At 40.6% G+C, this 22,989-nt stretch overlaps 1 protein-coding gene across 1 annotated transcript in view; it reads right to left on the bottom strand.

Annotated features, from left to right (window-relative positions):
- LOC121378211 (voltage-dependent calcium channel gamma-5 subunit-like) overlaps positions 1 to 20,146 on the bottom strand; it is a 108,542-nt gene extending 88,396 nt beyond the window's left edge. Inside the window, exon 1 of the mRNA XM_041506290.1 lies at positions 19,454 to 20,146. Within this exon, the coding sequence (XP_041362224.1) occupies positions 19,454 to 19,661 (208 nt within the window). The 5' untranslated portion in view covers positions 19,662 to 20,146. The remainder of the gene's footprint in view (positions 1 to 19,453) is intronic.
- Positions 20,147 to 22,989: the final 2,843 nt, after the last annotated feature.

Genomic DNA, 22,989 nt, shown 5'->3' with positions numbered 1-22,989 from the left:
CGGAAAATACAGCTGGGGAAATATGCTCACACTTCGAGAACACTTGGCATCATCACTGTATGGGCAGTGATTCATTGATGCATGTCAACATAACAGCTATAACTTGTTAATGAGCTCCAACTTTTCAAGTTTAGATTTGTCATCCAGTTTGGGATCGGCAGTCCTGTTACAGGCCGAGCGGCGGGAAAGATGTGTTGTCCTGGAAAGTGGGAGTCCTCGTGTTAGCGAAACAACTGTCAATGACTGATGAGAGCAGTGGAGATATTATCAAAACGACCCTTTGACTCAAGGAACACCCTAAATCTAATTCTCAATTATCAGCCCATCTTTACTCTGCCAGCAGAAGTCGGTGATTGACGAAGATACCATTAAATGCGTGTTTTCACTCTGGTGTTGCTATAGGTCCTCGAACCTATAACATGACCAATATGGAAACATCCATCGAAGAACACAATATTACAGGTTTAGTGCAGTGACTCGAAAAAGACAATCTTTTAGCTGTATGAAGTATGTGCCTAAAAAAAGCGCCTGCACCGTTCAGCTACTGGTGGAATGCAATTAATGATTCAGCGTGTGTAATAGTATCTCCCATCAGAAAGCAACCCATGCAAACACCTGTCACTTTCGATAAAGTCACGCAAACACCTTCACTTGTGAAATTTTGTGTTCTCTATTATTGACTGTCTGGACGCGATGGTAGCGCGTCGTATCTGCGTAGAGTAGCTCGAGTTGATAATGTCTACCAATGGACAGCTGCGTTCTGGCTACACCTTCCTTCTAACAACCAAAGTTCTAACCATGTTGATTAACAGTTACGTACACGGTTAGTTAACCATAGTCGTCATATAAATTGAATGCGATCGAAATCTCCAACTATGCTTGTGGTACGTTAATAACCATGACTGTATGTACAGTAATGTTAAAGCATGTACAATATTTAAGGATTAAAGATGCAGTAACGTACTTAATATATTCACACGAGTTATAGTAAGGTAAATAGATCCAAATTAATCTGCTTCCTTGTATATTATTATGGTTGAATATTATGGTTTGAATATGAATTTCCTCACTGTCTCTTCACTCTATCACTGCATCTCTCTCTCTCTCTCTCTCTCTCTCTCTCTCTCTCTCTCTCTCTCTCTCTCTCTCTCTCTCTCTCTCTCTCTCTCTCTGCATTGGTGTATGAATATCTATATACTGTATGTATGTCGAGATTGACTGTTGCATACATAGATATTAACGCACTGGCGCAGGGGATAATTAAATCCTTTCTAGCCTCACAAATTGTCCCATGCCGTTGCTGGGATTCAGACCTGTGGCACCGAATCGCCCGCAAATTGTATGTATGTATGTATATATGTGTGTATGTATGTATGTATGTATGTATGTATGTATGTATGTATGTATATTCCCCTCCCCATTTTTTGGCGAAAGGCAGTAAATGACCACTAACTACATGTATTTCTTCCTTCTACATTGCTTTTCATATTTCAGGTGTTTTTTATTAATTATTTTACAAAGCACAAGTGGGTATGCGCCATACCAATAAATATAGTAAGTCACCCCAGTGTCGATGATAAACTAATTGCTATCAGTACAATAGAGAACTAACCGCCATCAGTACAACCCTGGCTTGACTCACTTAAAACACAATACAACAAAATCTCGGGAACATACATTTAAAATAATAGACCGACAACGCTAAATAATACTAAGACTGTTAGTGATGTCGTGGTTTAGCCATCGGACATAAGGTTGGTAGGTACAGTGTTCGCAGCCAGGTACCGGATCCAACCCAGAGCGAGTTATAACGACCACTACACCCTCTTCTCTCCCACTAACCACTAACCACCAACAACTAGCCCACTGTCCTGGACAGACAGCCCAGGTGTGTGCCCAGGACAGCGTGCTTGAACCTTAATTGGATATAAGCACGAAAATAAGTTGAAATGAAATGAAAAAGTCTGTTATGACATTAAACAAATCGTATCTTGAGGTCTTTTTTTGTGATTTTGTTTGTGAAATCTGATTACATCCACAATATTATGGGAACATCTCTCTATTGCTAATAACTCAGCAATTTAGCAGACATTGGGCGTAAAAAATGGTCGTTTCACTTCCTAGATTAGGGCGAGTTTAGTCATCGTGCTGATTTAGCCTGGAGAGTACGTGTTTCGTTCATTGGAGAACTTGGGTTTGGAATGGAAGGAAGTAGTGTTTATGGTAATTCGACAATGTTTAGCTTCGTAATAGGATTTTCCTAATGGTTTTCTAGAAGTGTCAAAACCTGGCCTAGCCATCACGTGTCTTTTGAAGCTGTAACATTGGTATTCTGGGGATTTAGCCGATGCACTTTTCATATTTCATCTCCGAAGACGTGACACTATATGCAACATATTATGACATAGGCATTGTAATTGCTATGTCAAAGACCGTGGTATGTGCTATCCTGTCTGTGGGATGGTGCATATAAAAGATCTCTTGTTACTAATGGAAAAATGTGGCGGATTTCCTTTCTAAGACTATATGTCAGAATTACCAAATGTTTAACATCCAATAGCCGATGATTAAACAATCAATGTGCTCTAGTGGTGTCATTAAAGAAAACCAAACTTTGTTTTAATTGCTACGAGATTATCAGAGTATAGCGTTAGGTATCACGCTCGTAGTATGAAGGACGTTAACACATGTACACGTGTTATACGTGCAATCTCTATGACACAATATACCGTCATCGGTGGCGTCGTGGTAGGCCATCGGTCTACAGGCTGATAGGTACTGGGTTCGGATCCCAGTCGAGGCATGGACTTTTTAATCCAGATACCGACTCCAAACCGTGAGTGAGTGCTCCGCAAGGCTTAATGGGTAGGTGTAAACCACTTGCACCGACCAGTGATCCATAACTGGTTCAACAAAGGCCATGGTTTGTGCTATCCTGCCTGTGGGAAGCGCAAATAAAAGATCCCTTGCTGCTAATCGGAAAGAGTAGCCCATGTAGTGGCGACAGCGAGTTTCCTCTCCAAATCTGTGTGGTCCTTAACCATATGTCTGACGCCATATAAACGTAAATAAAATGTGTTGAGTGCGTCGTTAAAGAAAACATTTCTTTCTTTCTATGACACAATACATGCAAATGTTTTGTAGTTTCAATATGCCACCACTCGGTACGTCTGCTAACAAACTGTTGCCATCACCCATGATCCAGTCGGCCTAGCACAAGAGATGTAAATTGTTTCACACAGTAACGATTTTAATCTCGTGTCTCTACCAAACGACACCGTAGGAGTCAGACGCGGCCATCCTTCGACATAATGACTTTCACAAGGAAGGGAACCCCGCTAAAATCAATAACAATGATTCAAATGATAGGCGGCCATTGTCGGTCATAATAAGGTCAGCTGTGGATGGCACAACTCTCAGTTAATATAGGGTAAGGGTCATCTACTGCTAACAGAGCTAGTGAAAAGGGCATCGGCTACTAACACAATATAGGGTAATATAGGGCAAAGCTATCTGCTACTAACACAGCTCTCTGCTAATATAGGGTAAGGGTCATCTGCTACTAACACAGCTCTCTGCTAATACAGGGTAAGGGTCATCTTATACTAACACAGCTCTCTACTAATATAGGGTAAGGGTCATCTGCTACTAACACAGCTCTCTGCTAATACAGGGTAAGGGTCATCTTATACTAACACAGCTCTCTGCTAATATAGGGTAAGGGTCATCTGCTACTAACACAGCTCTCCGCTAATATAGGGTAATTGTCATCTGATACTAACACAGCTCTCCACTAATATAGGGTAAGGGTCATCTTATACTAACACAGCTCTCCGCTAATATAGGGTAAGGGTCATCTGCTACTAACACAGCTCTCCACTAATATAGGGTAAGGGTCATCTTATACTAACACAGCTCTCCACTAATATAGGGTAAGGGTCATCTTATACTAACACAGCTCTCCACTAATATAGGGTAAGGGTCATCTTATACTAACACAGCTCTCCACTAATATAGGGTAAGGGTCATCTTATACTAACACAGCTCTCCACTAATATAGGGTAAGGGTCATCTTATACTAACACAGCTCTCCACTAATATAGGGTAAGGGTCATCTGCTACTAACACAGCTCTCCACTAATATAGGGTAAGGGTCATCTTATACTAACACAGCTCTCCACTAATATAGGGTAAGGGTCATCTTATACTAACACAGCTCTCTGCTAATACAAAGTAAGGGTCATCTTATACTAACACAGCTCTCCACTAATATAGAGTAAGGGTCATCTTATACTAACACAGCTCTCTGCTAATATAGGGCCAGGGGCATCTGCTACTAACAGAGCTCTCTGCTAATTTAGGGTAGGGTCATCTAATACTAACACAGTTTTCTGCTAATATAAGCTATCCCCTTTATATATTTATCGCAATTATTATACTACCCAACTTTCGCTAAAGATATATATATATACCAAATGTATGTCATAATAAACAATTTGTACACATATTAAATGAGACTGTGGTTTGGATGTTTCGTACACCACTACAGTAATGCATGACTTCAGTTTGATTTGTCATTCATCGAACACAAGAAATGTAAAACTTTGCATTACTTGAACGTGGTTTGTTCCCCAAATAACCCTAACCCTAAGCTGAGTAGTACATCTTATACAATTTATCACCGCCATTTACAGCATGTGCTGGGGTGTCTGTCGTTAAACAAACATTCCCGGCCTTTTCAATATCGTGCAGGAGTATAGACTGTCATTTAGTCTCTTCCTGGTGCCAAATCTCCTGATTGCCTCAATCATAACAAATCTCCTGGTTATCGCTGGCCTCCGTCGTTTTCTGGTCAGCTGCAGGCCGGTTCCTCGCCAGTTTCTCTATATGGATATACAATTTCCTATATTTCAGTGATGTGCTCGATTTATGCTGTGTTCCAGTGATCATTACTTCATCTGGGTCAGACCATTAGTGTGTTATTAACTTACTGGTGCACACACACACACAAGCGAGTCGGACATCTCATTAACACAGTGTGTTTTTTTTAGCCAGTACGGTGCACTGGAAGTAGGTTACACATCGTCTGTAATTAAGTACTTCCTGCCTCCAGGGTGTTTAATGTCAAAAACCCGCGATTTGTCTTACCCTGCCAGAATATAATAATAAATCTTCTTTTCTGTTACAGTTATTGAAATGTCCGTACTAGTTCTGTAGAGGACGAGATCAAATTAAACGTGGGGCCGGATGGGTATATTCTAAAACGCATTGCATGAGGTTGCGCTTGACATGATGGACTTTCTAGAACGGCATCTTCCCCATCAAACTGAAATTACCTTTGACAAGTTAAAGTTTGTTTTGTTTAACGACACCACTGGAGCACATTGATTTATTAATCATCGGCTATTGGATGTCAAGCATATGGTCATTTTAACACAGTCATAGAGAGGAAACTCGCTACATTAGTAGCAAAGGATCTTTTATATGTGGCATCCCAGACAGGATAGCACATACCACGGCCTTTGATATACCATTCGTGGTGCACTGGCTGGAAAGAGAAATAGCTCAATGGGCCCACCGATGGAGATCGATCCTAGACCGACCGCGCATCAGGGCTACGTCCCGCCTCTACCTTTGACAAAAACACGTGCTAGAAATGGGCTGGTGAGATGGAACATAAACTATTTTCTAAAATTTAAAACCAATAGCGACATAAATGAAAGCCTATTTTAACGATACCCCAGCACTTTGTTTAATCAGCACCTATCTGATATCTAAGAAATGGTACAGTATTCAATCGGTAGAGCGCTCGCCTGAGGTGCTTGCCTCATAGGATCGAATCACCTTAGTGGACCCATTCACTGATTGCCCCCCTCCCCTCCCGTCCCAACTAGTGCCAGCAACTGGTATATCAAAAGCCGTGATATACGCTGCACTGTCTATGGGAAAGAGCATATAAAAGAACCCTAGCTGCTAATGGCAAAGATGTAGCGGGTTTTCTATTTGACTTAATGTAAAAAATTACCAAATATTTAACATACAATTATAGCGGATAGTTAATAAATCAATCGGTTCTAGTGGTGTCGTTAAACAAAACGAACTGACTTTGGAATGGTAACTGCGACAGTAGTGAGAGAAAAACCGTTACGGCCACGTACTGTACCATCTACTCTTATTATCGATTTGACACTAGCATCTGATATAAGGACTTTCCCGCATAAAGGACAACACGTACCACGGCCTTTGACATATCAGTTCTAGATCTCTGGCTGGAACAAAGAAATTACCCGTCACATCTGAAAGGAGTAACCTATCGACTGAACAACACCCAGCTCCACGTGAACGCCGCAGTTCAGTCGATAGCCGGGCTGGGAGTGAGGTGAGGAGGTCAGGAGGAGGAATACCATTATAATCTTGTTTTTTCGCAACCCCTGATATGATATAACATTACGACGACACAATGTACACAAGGCAACATGGAATAACACAGAAATCTACTTAACATGTCGAACATATAATCCATTTTTATACGTCGTTCTTTGCTTGCACAAGCGACATGCCTGACATATAATGGACGCTTCTTGTCTGGCTATCAGCATAGCTCCTACCGGTGACTGGATAGTGGGTGGCTAGAAAGCTTTTCACTAATATATCAACGTGTCTAGTCGCAATACTTTTCGCGACACGTGCCTAGCTCATATATCTTCGCTTACAGACAGAAGCCAAAGAGAATTAGCTTAATATCCGATGAAAGCGATATAAATGTAGACAATTTACGTCCAGACAACACAAATGGTAAAGGTTATCTCAATAGACGTCAAAGAAGAGACACCAGTATATAGAATCGAACTCATAACCCGGAGCAAGGCAAGCCAGCGCGTCAGTGAACGATCCGTTAATTGTCTTCTTCAAGATAGAGCTTGCTAATCAGAATAATTGAGTTCAAGCACGTCTACCATGGACCCATTTCTGATTTGGGTCAGTGCATGCGTCCAATACTGGAGACACAAGAAGGATGGCAGTTGGAGTTGGGGTGGGGTGGTGTGTGTGTGTGTGTGTGTGTGTGTGTGTGTGTGGGGGGGGGGGGGGTTTACCGGAGAGAAAAAGAAAGGACTGTTTGTTTGACGACACATAAAATAAAGTTTGTTTTATTTAACGACGCCACTAGAGCTCATTGATTTTTTATCTTATTATCGGCTATTGGACGTCAAACATATGGTCATTCTGACACTTTTTTTTAGAGGAAACCCGCTTGATGCGCGGTCGGTTTGGTATCGATAACCGTCGGTGGGATATCTCTCGTTCCAGCCAGTGCACCGCGACTGGTATATCAAAGACCGTGGTATGTGCTATCATGTCTGTGGCATGGTGCATATAAAAGATCCTTTGCAACTAATTAAAACATGTAGCGAGTTTCCTCTCTAAGATTATATGTCAAAATTACCAAACGTTTAACATCCAATATAGCCGATGATTAATACATCAATGTGCTCTAGTGGTGTCGTTAAACAAAACAAACTAACTTGTTTCATACACAATGGATGCGGTGCGTGCGTGCGGTGTGGCTATGCGTCTGTTGTGCTCGGAGAATTCACACCAGCTGCGTTCTTGCCGCAATTAGCAAGCGCACGGCAACGCATTTTTATATTAAACATAATGAAAACCGAGCTATGTTTGAACATATTTATGATTTATGTGTTTATCATGTTTAGTATTGCTTTGTATATACATGTATAGAGATTTATTATTTATATCGAAATTGAAAGCACGCACAAACCATTATTTTGATAAATTGTTGGTAAGTTTTGTTTTATTATGCAGTAAATGTACTACCACTTTACAATGAACGGTTTTGTTATGTTATTTTTTTTCACTGTAAAACAATTGGGATCCACTATTCATTGGTCACTAGTATTGAAGGGTACCCAAGAAAACGTTATTTATTCGTTGACGTCATGCCACAATTAGTACCCTCTACATTGTGTGTATAAAACAACCCCTCTCACACACGTCAGTGGCATGTATAATACACCAAATAAAAGCTATAATCTACTGGTCCACACTACTTGCATGTAGTGTGGACCAATAGATCATAAAAATGGCCACCTATAAAAACAATATGGGTATCCACTAAAATCTATGTCTATGTCATCATTAAGCGACAATACCCCACTTTCCATTGCAGCTTCCCACCAAATATTCCAATTTCTATATTTTCTTTTTCATAAGAACACAGCGTGAAAACCTACTTATATATGGTAAATACTGGTCGATTTTGAAAATGCTTGTGTTGATTTATATCATTTTAAGATTGGCTAATTGGACGAAAGAACTTTCAGAATCCGAAATGGTCCCCAAAATGGTGAAATTTTCTGATGGGTTCAACAAATCCATTTCAAATTTCTTTAATATCTTATCTTGTATATTTATTGCCATAGTATTGAGGTAACGTGAAACGTGCAATGAAATAGAAAAAAATACCCAAATTGGTCACTAAAACAAAAAATGGCCACCTACAAAAACAATATGGGTCACATATAACACATTGTTACCTAAATCTCTTATCTAGAGGGAATCAAAGGGACAACCAAAGCTGAATTAATTGGAATAAATGTTGAACAAAATATCCACTGATGCAGTCTGTTGATTGAAGCACTCCTAAGATTTAAAATAAGTATCTTGGAGTCCACACGCAATTCCCCTCATTCAACTTCTGGTGAATTAAAAACCTGTTCTGTTATCTTGTCGGTGGACTCCGTTCTGTTATCTTATCAGCTCTAACAATATGGAAGGTGATTATGTTTCTCAAGAATTGGCCATTTCAAATCTGACTGAGGAACAGACATCAGATGCACTCAATAAAATAGCCATCAAACACTAAATCCGACACTGCCACTCACTGGAGGAATGGACACATCGATGGCCTCGTTCCTTGAAATGGTGGATCTACCCCCCCCCCCCCCCCCGGAATATAACCCATTTCCAACGTACAGGAAATTAGGAACATTTCCTTGAAACACTTTACCAGTTCATAGCATGGTGTTTTGGTTTGATTCGCCAACACTATGCCAGAAAGATGACTTAGTTTTATGTAAGTACATGTATAAGACATGTTAGCGGGACATCGCAAGTCCTTGCTTAGAAACCATCTCCAGATTCTTTCCCCACAGCCACCAACATCAGTTCCACCCAGAAAAAATATGCTGACGTTCAATTTTTTTTTACCATATATAAGATTTTAATAATTTGCTAAATATTGTTACTAATCGAAAATAACCAATTTAGAAACCACCTTACAAACACTTTGCATGTATCACGAAGTGCATTGTGACGTTTAGATTGGATTGATTTTTATTGCATAAACAACAAAAGGATTGGACACAAGTTTGCCAACTTACTAGGCCCTCTCCTATATACCATACAATATAATGGCGACAATTACTTAATTATAATATAATAGTAATGTATACATATAAAATTTGTACACACATGTATTTTAATAATAATACAATTCAGGAAAAGAGGGTAGACGTTGAACTTCATAATACTTTCATATCCCACCATACCGTTTGTTGGTTTTCTATCATACAATTACAAGCCTTGTAACGTTTCTTTTGGACGTCAGTATAGTATGGCCGCAATAAGAGTAGTACACATAGTTGACATCAGTGATCTTTTGTCAGATACTGGGGCGGGATTTAGCTCAGTCGGTTGAGTGCTCGCTTGAGGTGCTTGTGTCGCAGGATCGAACCACCTCGGTGGACCCATTCAGCCGATCGAGTTTTTTTCTCGTTCCAGCCAGTGCACCACAACTGGACAAAGGCAGTGGTATGTTTTCCTGTCTGTGGGAAAGTACATATAAAAGATCCCTTGCTGCATTAGAAAACATGTAGCGGATTTCCTCTGATGACTACGTTCCAGAATTACCAAATGTTTAACAGCCGATGATGCTACTCTTCATCTTGGTTTTGATGAGTATTATTAAGTGGGATACAGCTGTACTTGTCCAAAGGACAGGCAGAGAGAGGTACAATGTGGTCAGATTTTACCAACGTGAGAGAATGGTACCAACAAACAATAGGTGTCAGAACTCCTTGCTGACTACTTATTGTCTATAAGGGCGTCTATATCACAAAGAGAACCCAGAGTAGATATCGTTTTGCAAATGAACACGGTTCAGGTACAGACGTTTCCGACCTCTGTTGGTTCCACAGAGATGGTGACCCGCGGTTCAGATACAGACGTTTCCGACCTCTGTTCGTTCCACAGAGATGGTGACCCGCGGTTCAGGTACAGACGTTTCCGACCTCTGTTCGTTCCACAGAGATGGTGACCCGCGGTTCAGGTACAGACGTTTCCGACCTCTGTTCGTTCCACAGAGATGGTGACCCGCGGTTCAGATACAGACGTTTCCGACCTCTGTTCGTTCCACAGAGATGGTGACCCGCGGTTCAGGTACAGACGTTTCCGACCTCTGTTCGTTCCACAGAGATGGTGACCCGCGGTTCAGGTACAGACGTTTCCGACCTCTGTTCGTTCCACAGAGATGGTGACCCGCGGTTCAGATACAGACGTTTCCGACCTCTGTTCGTTCCACAGAGATGGTGACCCAATGCTAGCACTGTATACATTACGCTTTTTTGAGGCATGCAAACACGTGTGTAGTGGATTACCATCCATGTACATATGCTATTTAATGCTACTAAATGTAAGGTTCGTTGTACTTCCTGCAAGGAACATCAACATCCAAAGGAGGAATAACCTACCACAACATCAAAGCATTGGTGGCACACTGGCTTTCCATGTTCCAGACAAACAGGAAGTTTCCAGAATACGAAGTTGGTAAACCGAGTCAGTGGCACTGTCTAGTGATCGGCAAGGCACCAGTATCACTGACCCTGATAAGTAAGATGAGCTAAAAGGATTCCTGTTTGATGCCGATGGTTACAGCTCGGAATCCAATGGTGATGCTCAGGCCAATAATGAAAGTAGGTCAAACGATGAAGAATCGTGAAGATGATGTGACAAAATTTATCACATTGTTGGACTAGGAGTGTAACATGCATATATATATACCTATCACCTGACAGTCATTATCAAAGCTACCTTTCGACTCTGCCTTGTGCCTTGGATCATGATAGGGATATGTTTTAGGTTTAGATAGCATTTCACTATATGTGGTCCATGTTTTTGTAGGTGGCAAATTTGGATGATTTTTCAGCTTTAGTATGAGTTTCATGTTACTTGCTACAATACTGTGGCAATAAATATAAAATATAATGATATCAAAGGGATTTGTAATGGTTTTATTGAACCCATCAGAAAATTTTACCATTTCGGTTGCCCTTTTGAATGTTGGTTTCATGTTCAGGATATAATGGAGTTTCTAAAAACATAATGTTGTAGAGTTGGGTGGGGTGGGGGGACTTATGTAGCTCATAGCCTACTGACATTTATAGCAGAAAGCTCAGCTGAATCCAACCCTAATAAGATATGTTAGCTTACTACTACTACCACCACCACCACCACCACCACCACCACCACCACCACCACCACTACCACTACTACTACTACTACTACTACTACTACTACTACTACTACTACTACTACTACCACCACCACTACTACTACTACCACCACCACTACTACTACTACCACCACCACCACCACCACCACCACCACTACCACCACCACTACTACTGCTACCACTATCATTACCACTACTACTACCACCACCACCACCACCACTACTACTACCACTACCACCACCACCACCACCACTAATACTACTACTACTACTACTACTACTACTACTATAATAAACACTTTATTTATTGAGGGTGGCACAGTTAGTTACTAATTTTCCCTGCTGCTTTCAGTTAAAATACAAATAAAGCAATAACATAACTATAATATACAACATAAATCATTTGAGCAAAATTACTACATTAAGTGAATAAAGTGTCAAATGCATGCAGTGTAAATACATTTTCTATTTATGTAGCAAATCTATTTTCAGTCTGTAATTAAAAACAAAGTCGTTTTGTGGAAAGCGAATGCTATTTGGTAGTACATTCCACACGACTACAGAAAACCCAGTACAGTTTGAGGCACATGACCGTTAATTACAGAACACCACGGGATTCTATTATCGGGGGCTATCTTGGCACAGTAACTTGTACTTGGCATTTACAGAAAGTATACTGTGGATCTTCTATGCTTTACTGCAGCATGCGTGGGTACTGGTATCAAGCAGTATAGCCAGGGCTTCTGGAATATGGTAGTCCCACTCCCATGGGCTAGTACATAATTACTATCTAAAAAAACAACCAAGTTGTCAAATGCTGCATTTAAGTCTATTTTGTAAATATGAATATCATACACACACCACCCTCTCCAAATCTAAGGGTTTTTAAGCGGTTATCTCCCTCTTTACGTGACATATCTGGTTATTTCTATTAGTAAAATTGTATTTACTTAAAGCAGGGCTAGTGAAAATTTAATCGTGGCTAGTACATTTTGAAAATCACTGATCTCATGGCTATTGGATTTTAAAAAATAATTCTTGAAGCCCTGGTAGAACAATACTGGCATAATTTAAGTGGGTCAAAGACAATTTAATTACTTAGTAATGTACGCCACACATTTTCCAGTCTGTTCTCTTGTTTAATCTAGCACTCGCAGATCCCGTGCCACCTTGACCTAGACTCACAGTCTATGATATATTATTCTGAAATATAAATAGGTTGGTTGAAACTATAATAAATGCAAAGATTGTACTTACTATACAACCAATCCAATGCGTTGAAATAGCGGTGGTGCGTCGCTTTTATCTCTATCTACAAGGGGGCGGGATTTAGCTCAGTCGGTTGAGCACTCGCCCGAGTTGCTGGCGTCGCAGGATCGAACCATCTCAACGGACCCCTTCAACTGATTTTTTTATCGTTCCAACCAGTGCACCACAACTGGTCAAAGGACATTGTGTGTGCTTTCCTGTCTGTTGAAAAGTGCATATAAAAGATTGCTGCATTAGGAACAATGTAGCGGATTTCCTCTATTGACTTCCAATAGCCGATGATTCATTAATCAATGTGCTCTAGTGGTGTCGTTAAACAAAGCAAACTTTTATTTTCTTTGTTTATTGATCACAAGCTAAAAGCATGGACGTGAAAAGCAACGAGAGTGGGCGTTAAGGTTATTATTTGTGTGTCTATGATAAAAGGAAGAAAGAAAGAAATGTTTTATTTAACGACGCACTCAACACATTCTATTTACGGTTATATGGCGTCAGACATATGGTTAAGGACCACACAGATTTTGAGAGGAAACCCGCTGTCGCCACTACATGGGCTACTCTTCCGATTAGCAGCAAGGGATCTTTTATTTGCGCTTCCCACAGGCAGGATAGCACAAACCATGGCCTTTGTTGAACCAGTTATGGATCACTGGTCGGTGCAAGTGGTTTACACCTACCCATTGAGCCTTGCGGAGCACTCACTCAGGGTTTGGAGTCGGTATCTGGATTAAAAATCCCATGCCTCGACTGGGATCCGAACCCAGTACCTACCAGCCTGTAGACCGATGGCCTACCACGACGCCACCGAGGCCGGTGTGTCTATGATAAAGGCGATAAATATTTTTTTTCTTAACACTGATACAGATTTGGTAAAGCGCTCGCTTGATGTGTGGTCGGTTTGGGATCGATCCCGTAGGTGGACCCACTGATTTATTTCTCGTTCCAGCCAGTGCGCCACGACTGGTATATCAAAAGCCGTGGCATGTGCTATCCTGTCTGTGGGATAATGCATATAAAAGATCCCTAGCTACTAATGAGAACATTTAGCGGATTTCCTCCCTAAAACTATGTCAGAATTACCAAATGTTTGACATCCAATAGCCGATGATTAATAAATCAATGTGCTCTAGCGGTGTCGTTAAACAAAACAAACTCTTTTGTTTGGATAATACAGCCAACAGAGCCCTTAACAAGTGTCATGGATGGTACTATAATGACGGTATAATGACACTGACAACTGAGCAGTGTTGGTACAGGTTCAAACAAGCACTACTCTTGGCTAAATTCAATTAACATCAAGCAGTTATTTAATTTCGAAAACAGATACGAGAATGCTCTTTAAATGTCAGTTCATTAAATGGGTTGAGCATGGCACGTCCAGCCGGATCACGTGACCCGTTATGCCAGACGTGGATTAACGGCAATGGTCTGTCACACACGTGAATTAACCCGCCATTAGTTGGCCCCAAACCATACCACGAGCGATAGATCTTGATTTAAGATTCCAGTCCACCGTGCAGGCTTCAATTAGGGATACAGAACACCGTACTTTATAATATCGACTATTATGGCAATTGCTGCGTATAATAGGGGCAGAGGCTGTGAGCTTTACGCCTGTATCGCGGGAAAGAAAATGGCGAGCTGTGTGCATTTGGATAGAGTCTTCTGCGAAATCGGTCTTTAGACCCACAACGAGCGTGCTTAAACATTAATGTGAAGGAAGCGTGGAAAATAGCCGAAGTCACAGTTTATTTTGTACTATAGTGTGCAGTTTAATATGCCCTGATGGAGAACATAATTTACATTTGGTTCGGCTTAAATCGTAAACCATGTTCTCCCGCCTAACAAATCAGCTCCAACAGCTTCTTATAACTTCCTTTGGAGTGCATCATAAAATTACTGCTATTTTTATCCTTTCCAGTTTTGTGAGAAATTCCATATATCGATCATCAGTGAGGTTGGCTTAATCAAAATTATTTATTTACTTTGACACTAGAAACAATCCGTAAACTACAATTTTTTTTAGCAAATAGTCTTATTCCAATCTCATGGTAAACATTAATGTTTGGGGAATAGGGGGTGGGGGAGGCAAAATGTCAATACTTATATATCAAATTTCGTTTATTTTTTAAAAATTCTTATAACTCTTGCAGCGGAAAGATGACATGGGCATAAACTACGGATATTACATAACTACTAACGGGCGAAGGCTCTCCATGTAGCAAGGCCATCTGCATACCGTTCCCTTTTGTGGGCGGATGATTGATTTTACATCTGACACGGTTCTTGCTGGCTTCCTGCAAAAAGGCTTTCGTCCTTTGCCGTCTTCCTGTGCCATTTCACATCGCGCCGTGCCATGATCAGTTCCACTGACTCCTTCCTTCTCCTTAGATCAGCTGCATATTTATCTAATTACCAGGAAGTGCAGATGCTTTGCGGCCAGTTTTATCATTTAGTTATACCGACTCTTCTAAGGACGAGCTTCCGGGGATCGTCACCTACACTGACTCGCTGTCCACTGTTCGTTAGGAGAGCTTGTGGCTAACAGCTTGCTGCACTTACTAGTCAGTGGCCACTTAGTGAAGTGCTACTAGTTAGTAACCAGCTAGTAACATGCTACTAGTTAGTAACCGGCTAGTAAATTCAGGGCGACCAACCTAATGGAAATATTTTCCCGGAATTTTCTGGTATTTTTATTTTTAAGCGCACGAACGCCCCTTTCAAAACAATAGCTTACAGCACGCGAAAACACCATTTTCAAAAATATAAAAAATTATTTAAACAGCGCCATATTGACATTTAAAAAATAACAACAACCAAAGAGATACATAACAATAAAACAAATTGTATTATTTATTGGAATGTTATGTATTCAATCCACATAAGTGGTAGAATTTTTGTACTTCCTTTTTAAACATAGTTCTACTTTATGGCTTGTCTAGTAAAACATGCTAAATATATTCATCAGTGTAAATAAAGTTACTATACCTAGTACAGCAATTAACAACATTATCACACACACACACACACACACACACACACGCATGCACAGACCAAACATAAAAAATCATCACCACCCCCCCCCCCCCCCCCCCAAAAAAAAAAAAGAAGAAAGAAAAAAGCCCCACTGTATCAGCAAATAGTGTAGTACAGTTTCACTCCCACCTACAGATTAGTAATAAAGTGACAAACTTGGGACCAATGTTATTTTTATGTAGGTACATTGCCACATTTGCACTATTTCATCAGTGGGGTCGAACTAATTTGTGGTTAACTGAATCGGGGACGAAACGTCTGGTATCCACATTAAGACTGGCATTATGCTTACATTACTATTAGAGTTGCACTTTTCGCGGCAAAATCTAACAATGGTTTGTATTTTTTTTTTTTTTTTTTTATAGTTTAACATACTTGAATAAAACAAGATCGGTAGGTATATTAATTAATTAATATTAATGTCATGAATGTGTCACAGATTACTAGTAGCAAAATAGTATTTAGTGAAATGTTGCACGTAAAAGCATACGAAAAGAACTTAAGAAGAGAATTGTGGATCCGGTTCTTTTGTCTTCGTACGATCGCAAATGTTCTGTTATATGTTCAGGTTTTTACACACCGTGGCGAAGTTGCATGCATCGCCATAGAACCGATGTCTGTCCCGTAGTAATTACTATATGATATTTGAAATATCTTTAAAATGAATACATAAACTACATAACAAGTAAGACAAATTTCATACATGGCTTCAGTTTATACTCGATTGTCAAAAACATTTTCATGGGTCGGCTGTTGACAAATACAGCCAATAGACAAACGTCTTAGTAATAGCACGAAATAGTCGATAATACCAAGTTCAGGTTGCAATGGAGAATGCAGAATGATAAAGTCTGTTTAATAAACTCGGGATTTAAAAATACAGAAAATTTAAAATATATTCAGAAATGGTTGCTTCCCCCAAAAATAAAGATAGCGAATTTGTAAAAAAATTCAGGATATTTGGCATTAATTCCTGAATTCCGGATATGGGTTAAAAATTCAGGATTTTTCGGAAAATTCCGGAAAGTTGGTTGCCCTGTAAATTGCTACTAGTTAGTAACCGGCTAGTTAAGTGCTACTAGTTAGTAACCTGCTAGTAATACGCTACTACTTAGTAACCGGCTAGTAAAGTGCTACTAGTAAGTAACCGGCTAGTAATTGCTACTAGTTAGTAACCAGCTAGTAACATGCTACTAGTTAGTAACCAGCTAGTACCATGCTACTAGTTAGTAACCGGCTAGTAAAGTGCTACTAATTAGTAACTGGCTAGTAAAATGCTACTAGTTAGTAACTGGCTAGTAATATGTTACTAGTTAGTAACCGGCTAGTAAAGTGCTACTAGTTAGTAACCAGCTAGTAACATGCTACTAGTTAGTAACCAGCTAGTAACATGCTACTAGTTAGTAACCGGCTAGTAAAGTGCTACTAGTTAGTAACCGACTAATAAATTGTTACTAGTTAGTAACCGACTAGTAAAGTGCTACTAGTTAGTAACTGGCTAGTAAAGTGCTACTAGTTTGTAACCAGCTAGTAAAGTGCTACTAGTTAGTAACCGGCTAGTGTGAGTAATATGATGGATGCCAAGCTGTGGGGCTATGCAAAAGATCTACGCCTGATCTTTGCTACTCTCACGGGACAAAGGATATAATACAACCAATCGAACGCTGAAGAAGAAGTAACCAGCTAGTAAAGTGGCCACTTAGTGAAGTGCTACTAGTTAGTAACCGGCTAGTAAAGTTCTCTCTCCCTCCCTCTCTCTCTCTCTCTCTCTCTCTCTCTCTCTCTCTCCTCTCTCTCTCTCTCTCTCTCTCTCTCTCTCTCTCTCTCGCTCGCTCTCACCGAATCTCTTCATCTTTCTGATCTCTCATTCAAACCTCTTCTGATAAAAGATCCTCTATCTTTGTTTCGCCAACGGCCTTAACAAACTGTACAAAAACACACTTCCGAATATGTTACATTAAAAAAATCTAATCCCCCCAAAGAATAACCTCCCCCCCAAAAAAAACAAAAAACAAAACAACAACCCAAAAGACGAAAAGACCCTCAGAAAAAGCATCAGCATTATTGGTTAAAACTGCAGACGATAAATGTAAATCAGTTTCACTCAATTGTCTTCTATGCAAACTGACTTCTCTGGCAGTCTGGAAAATGCAAATGTAAAGCGTAGAGCTATTAAGAAGCAAATCCTAACAGAATTACATTGTTACATGCAAGACAGGAAACGCATTTGAATAATGCATACAAACAAGCCCGCACACGAACTGTCGTGATCAGAGACTAAGCTACTTGTCAACGCCGATACACGGCTTCCTTCTGCACTGTTTTCAAGCTGTTCCAGTTTAAAATCAAAATCTTAAACACAGATGTCTCAGACAGATGCTTCTGAACGTACATAAACAGATGCTTCTGATGTTCCATTTGACAAGTAACACACCTGAGAAATACTGTCATTGGTATGTATTTGTAATAGTGGGGTGGTTCCTTGGAAATGTACGTATCGTAATAGTGAACTAGTGAACACGTTGAATTTGCCTGATGCTATCTGGAATAGTATAACCACTGTCCCCGGGTGCTGTTATAAATAACAGGTCAAAGAGAGCTTGACGCGCGGTTCTCTTCAACATGACAAGAAAGACCTGAATTATAATGGCTAACGCCCTTGTTTAAGTTATGTAGGAAGCTACACAAACCTGTTATCGTTGAATTTTAAATATATACGAAAGTTAAAACTTTTTGCATATGGAGAAAGGTTGCAGGTTACGGGAAGAACCCCCCCCCCCCCCCCACACACCTAAACAAAACCAAAACGCTAAAAGATTCGCATTTCATGGTTCTGTAACAATAAGCGACTGAATTATTGTGAGTTGATCATAACACACTATTAACCAGCAGACGACGCGTGTCCACTAGTCGCAGGACATCTGGATGGTTTTACCAAAGGGATCAATGGAAGTGGTGTTGTTCTAATGACAATGCAGTTTGCGTAATAATATATTTCCCACATTTTTCATGTATTGATGGACAACCAAAAGCTCTTGAGTACATGTGGTAGAGTAGTTGCAGGAAAAGCCGGTCATAGTATTACGTCAACCTGACCAATATATGGCCTGATCTTATTTTGATGGTATTTTTAAGATATTTAAAAAATATACTGCGTGTTGTTGAACATTAATTCTGCTATCGAAATGTATAAATCTCTGCTTCAAAATGTTCCAACATCTATTTTTTAAAGTGATTCAGGGTCGAGTCATTATCTCACACACTCTATATGTGTGGAAGTCGAAATAGATTTTACCATTGATTTGGGATTTCCTTCGGGCCTTAGTAGAAGGCTTCGCTTCTCTACAGAGGTTATTGTATGCCGGCTTCCATTCAGTCATACATAGATAGCTAAATATTATATATTGTATTACACGCGCGCGCGCGCGCACGCACACACACACACACACACACACACACACACACACACACACACACCACACCCACCCACACACACACACACACGTATATATTTGACAGGATCTGCATGTTGCTGTACCGACTGGCGTCAAAAGCAGGAACGAAACTGTAAAAAAAACAAAGACAATTAATGCGCGTGCCATTGAAGAGGTCATAATTTACCTTTGTCCTCGCACTTGCGCCACAAGCCGGAGTAGACACTTCTGTACGTGGCCGGTATGGTGGTGTTGTACTCGGAGTCTTTCTTCAGTCGCTCTCTCGTGTACAGCCAGTAGTCCGTGGCGACGGCGATGCAGAGAAGTCCGAAGGCGGCACACGCGCACACACTTGTCATGATCGTAAGTAATCTCTTTTTGGAGCAGCAGTCCATGATATTAGGAAACGTACCTCTTTTAGCCAGCTTAAGTCGGCGTCTTTCTGTTGGAACCACTCCGATCCAAATCCGGTTAGTGTACAACGAGTTGAAGTTGAGATGGCACGCCTATACATCTGTGGATTTTTATTTTTAAATTTAGTGGTGGAACACTATGTTCTGTATGGTGTTTGAAGTGTTTGGCAGAAGTGACAGTTAAAAGCACTCGATGGTAAGGTCTCCAGACTGCCGCGTGGTAGATCCATACCAAGACGAAACAACTGTCGCGCACATTCCCGGCACACCGCTTGTCACAGAAAACAATAGCCTACTGCCGCCAATATCGGCAATGTTGACCAAATAATCACCGAACACATTAGAATCCTCGAAGACCAGCCAAACGCCTTGCTCCGTTCCTACGAATTATTTCCAATACGAAGAGAATTCTCAGAAATATCTGACACTCTGAATCAAAAAGCAAACCATGCCTGACAATGGAGCCATTTCAGCTCTCCGTGGCGGAAGGCATATTCAGTCCTATAATCCACTACGCGCATGCGCCGATATTTCTTCTTAAATAAGCCAGATGGAAGCGAGTTCCCTTCGAGACTGATTCCACATCGCCTGTAGCTTTTTAGGATAGCGCTGAAATTAAAAATCGACTGTCACAAAATTTTCATAATGACGGCGTATCGTGACTAACATTTACGGTTGCAGTTTAATGAGTATTGCAAGTAAGGGTGGGTACTTGATTATATTTCTCCAAACACTCGATGGCTCTGAATAAATGAAGTTATCGCCAACCCACAACGCCGTAACTGCAAGTTAATCGTATAAGGTAATGGCATCGATTTTGTAAGCTCGGAACATCAAACAAGACCTCTCATTTAGCTCTCTCTCTCTCTCTCTCTCTCTCTCTCTCTCTCTCTCTCTCTCTCTCTCTCTCTCTCTCTCTCTCTCTCTCTCTCTCTCTGTATATGTGTGTATGTGCGCGCGCGTGTATGTGTGTGTGTGCCGGCGCATGTGATTATATGCGCGACTGTGTGCGTTCGTTATATAAATAAGCAATAGTATGTACACTACAAAATAATTTATTTTATTACTGGTCGACATAAAATCTGTTACCAAATCACATTGCTTTGTCAAAGGTAAAAAGGTAACTTGATCTGTGAAAAGTACAGACAATCAGTACACAGTAGGTTCTGCAGGTTCTCTCCTTGTTGTCACAGTTACTGTTCAATAAACACTATGTGCTGGGCTTTCAATACATATTGATTTGTTTTAAAATTAAGAAATAATCAAATAAACCGTCTTTAAACTAGTCCCTATTTCAGCTACGTTTTAATAAGCTATTTCTTAATAAGCTATTGCTATACAATGTACACAGAAATAGAACAAACGAGGAAACCTGCTCATGAGTTTTTATGTACATACACTCACCCCTACAATCTCAATCACGCATATTCTATTCAGAAATCGTTATTGACAATAATTCCATGGACGTCACAGACCAATATTCAAGATAACATAACGGTACAGCGACCGTCACCCATAGGAACCCAATAGCCGTAAACAAATTAATGCATTTTTCAAGAAAAAAGAAGCTTGGATAATTATCTTTTTTAGATTATTGTGCCAGCTCTCCCGACGACAAACGGCAGTAACTCTGAAAGCCGGTGCTAATAGCGTTTTGCCACGTTAACCAGACAAGAAATAATTCTGTCTGAAAGCGATGGCTACCAGTCAGAGATTACAAATGAAATCAATACTGGAACAAGAACAAAATAACACGGATACGAGCAGTCATCGATGGTAAAACCGATAGCATGCTCGGAAATGCTGTCAGAGACGCACATTTTCTAATGGAGACAACATCAGAAATATACTCAAGTTGTGACATCTATGAGAGAAAGAGAGAGAAAGAAGAAAAAACAAACTATCAGTAAAACAAGAAAATAAGCTACCGAGGAAATTAGGAATCAGCGTGAAAACAGAACATTAAAAGAAGATGATTTGATGGTGACATTTTAGATTTGTTTTGTTTTCTTTTACTTCCGCACCAGCTGCGAAAGAGACATGATAATATTTCTGAATTTATATCGATGTTTAATTACACCGGCCTAGACGCCCAATTCGTAAGATGTATTTTTGTTTTAATTACTGTTTTGAGTCCCTCGCGCCAAATCCTAATGTGTGTTTTGTGAGGTTCCCTTTCTTCCACTACCCTCTAACAGTACCCAGTTCAACCCCTTTGCTCTTCTTCCACTACTCTTTAACAGTACCCAGTTCAACCCCGTTACTCTTCTTCCAAAACCCTCTAACAGTACCCAGTTCAACCCCTTTGCTCTTCTTCCACTACTCTTTAACAGTACCCAGTTCAACCCCTTTGCTCTTCTTCCACTACCCTCTAACAGTACCCAGTTCAACCCCTTAGCTCTTCTTCCACTACTCTTTAACAGTACCCAGTTCAACCACGTTACTATTCTTCCACTACTCTTTAACCGTACCCAGTTCAACCCCTTTGCTCTTCTTCCACTACTCTCTAACAGTACCCAGTTCAACCCCTTTGCTCTTCTTCCACTACTCTTTAACAGTACCCAGTTCACCCCGTTACTCTTCTTCCACTACCCTCTAACAGTACCCAGTTCAACCCCTTTGCTCTTCTTCCACTACCCTCTAACAGTACCCAGTTCAACCCCGCTGCTCTTCTTCCACTACTCTCTAACAGTACCCAGTTCAACCCCTTTGCTCTTCTTCCACTACTCTTTAACAGTACCCAGTTCACCCCGTTACTCTTCTTCCACTACCCTCTAATAGTACCCAGTTCAACCATGTTGCTCTTCTTCCACTACCCTCTAACAGTACCCAATTCAACCCTGTTGCTCTTCTTCCACTACCCTCTAATAGTACCCAGTTCAACCCTGTTGCTCTTCTTCCACTACCCTCTAACAGTACCCAGTTCAACCCTGTTGCTCTTCTTCCACTACACTCTGATAGTACCCAGTTCAACCCTGTTGCTTTTCTTCCACTACCCTCTAATAGAACCCAGTTCAACCCTGTTGCTCTTCTTCCACTACCCTCTAATAGTACCCAGTTCAACCCTGTTGCTCTTCTTCCACTACCCTCTAATAGTACCCAGTTCAACCCCTTTGCTCTTCTTCTACTACCCTCTAATAGTAACAAGTTCAACCCTGTTGCTCGTCTTCCACTACCCTCTAATAGTAACAAGTTCAACCCTGTTGCTCTTCTTCCACTACCCTCTAATAGTACCCAGTTCAACCCTGTTCCTCCTCTTCCAAAACCTCTGACAGTACCCAGTTCAACCCTGTTCCTCCTCTTCCACTAC

This window comes from Gigantopelta aegis, chromosome 8 (assembly GCF_016097555.1).
Source record: "Gigantopelta aegis isolate Gae_Host chromosome 8, Gae_host_genome, whole genome shotgun sequence".
Lineage (NCBI taxonomy): Eukaryota > Metazoa > Mollusca > Gastropoda > Neomphalida > Peltospiridae > Gigantopelta > Gigantopelta aegis.
This window is presented reverse-complemented; position numbering and strand designations above follow the sequence as displayed.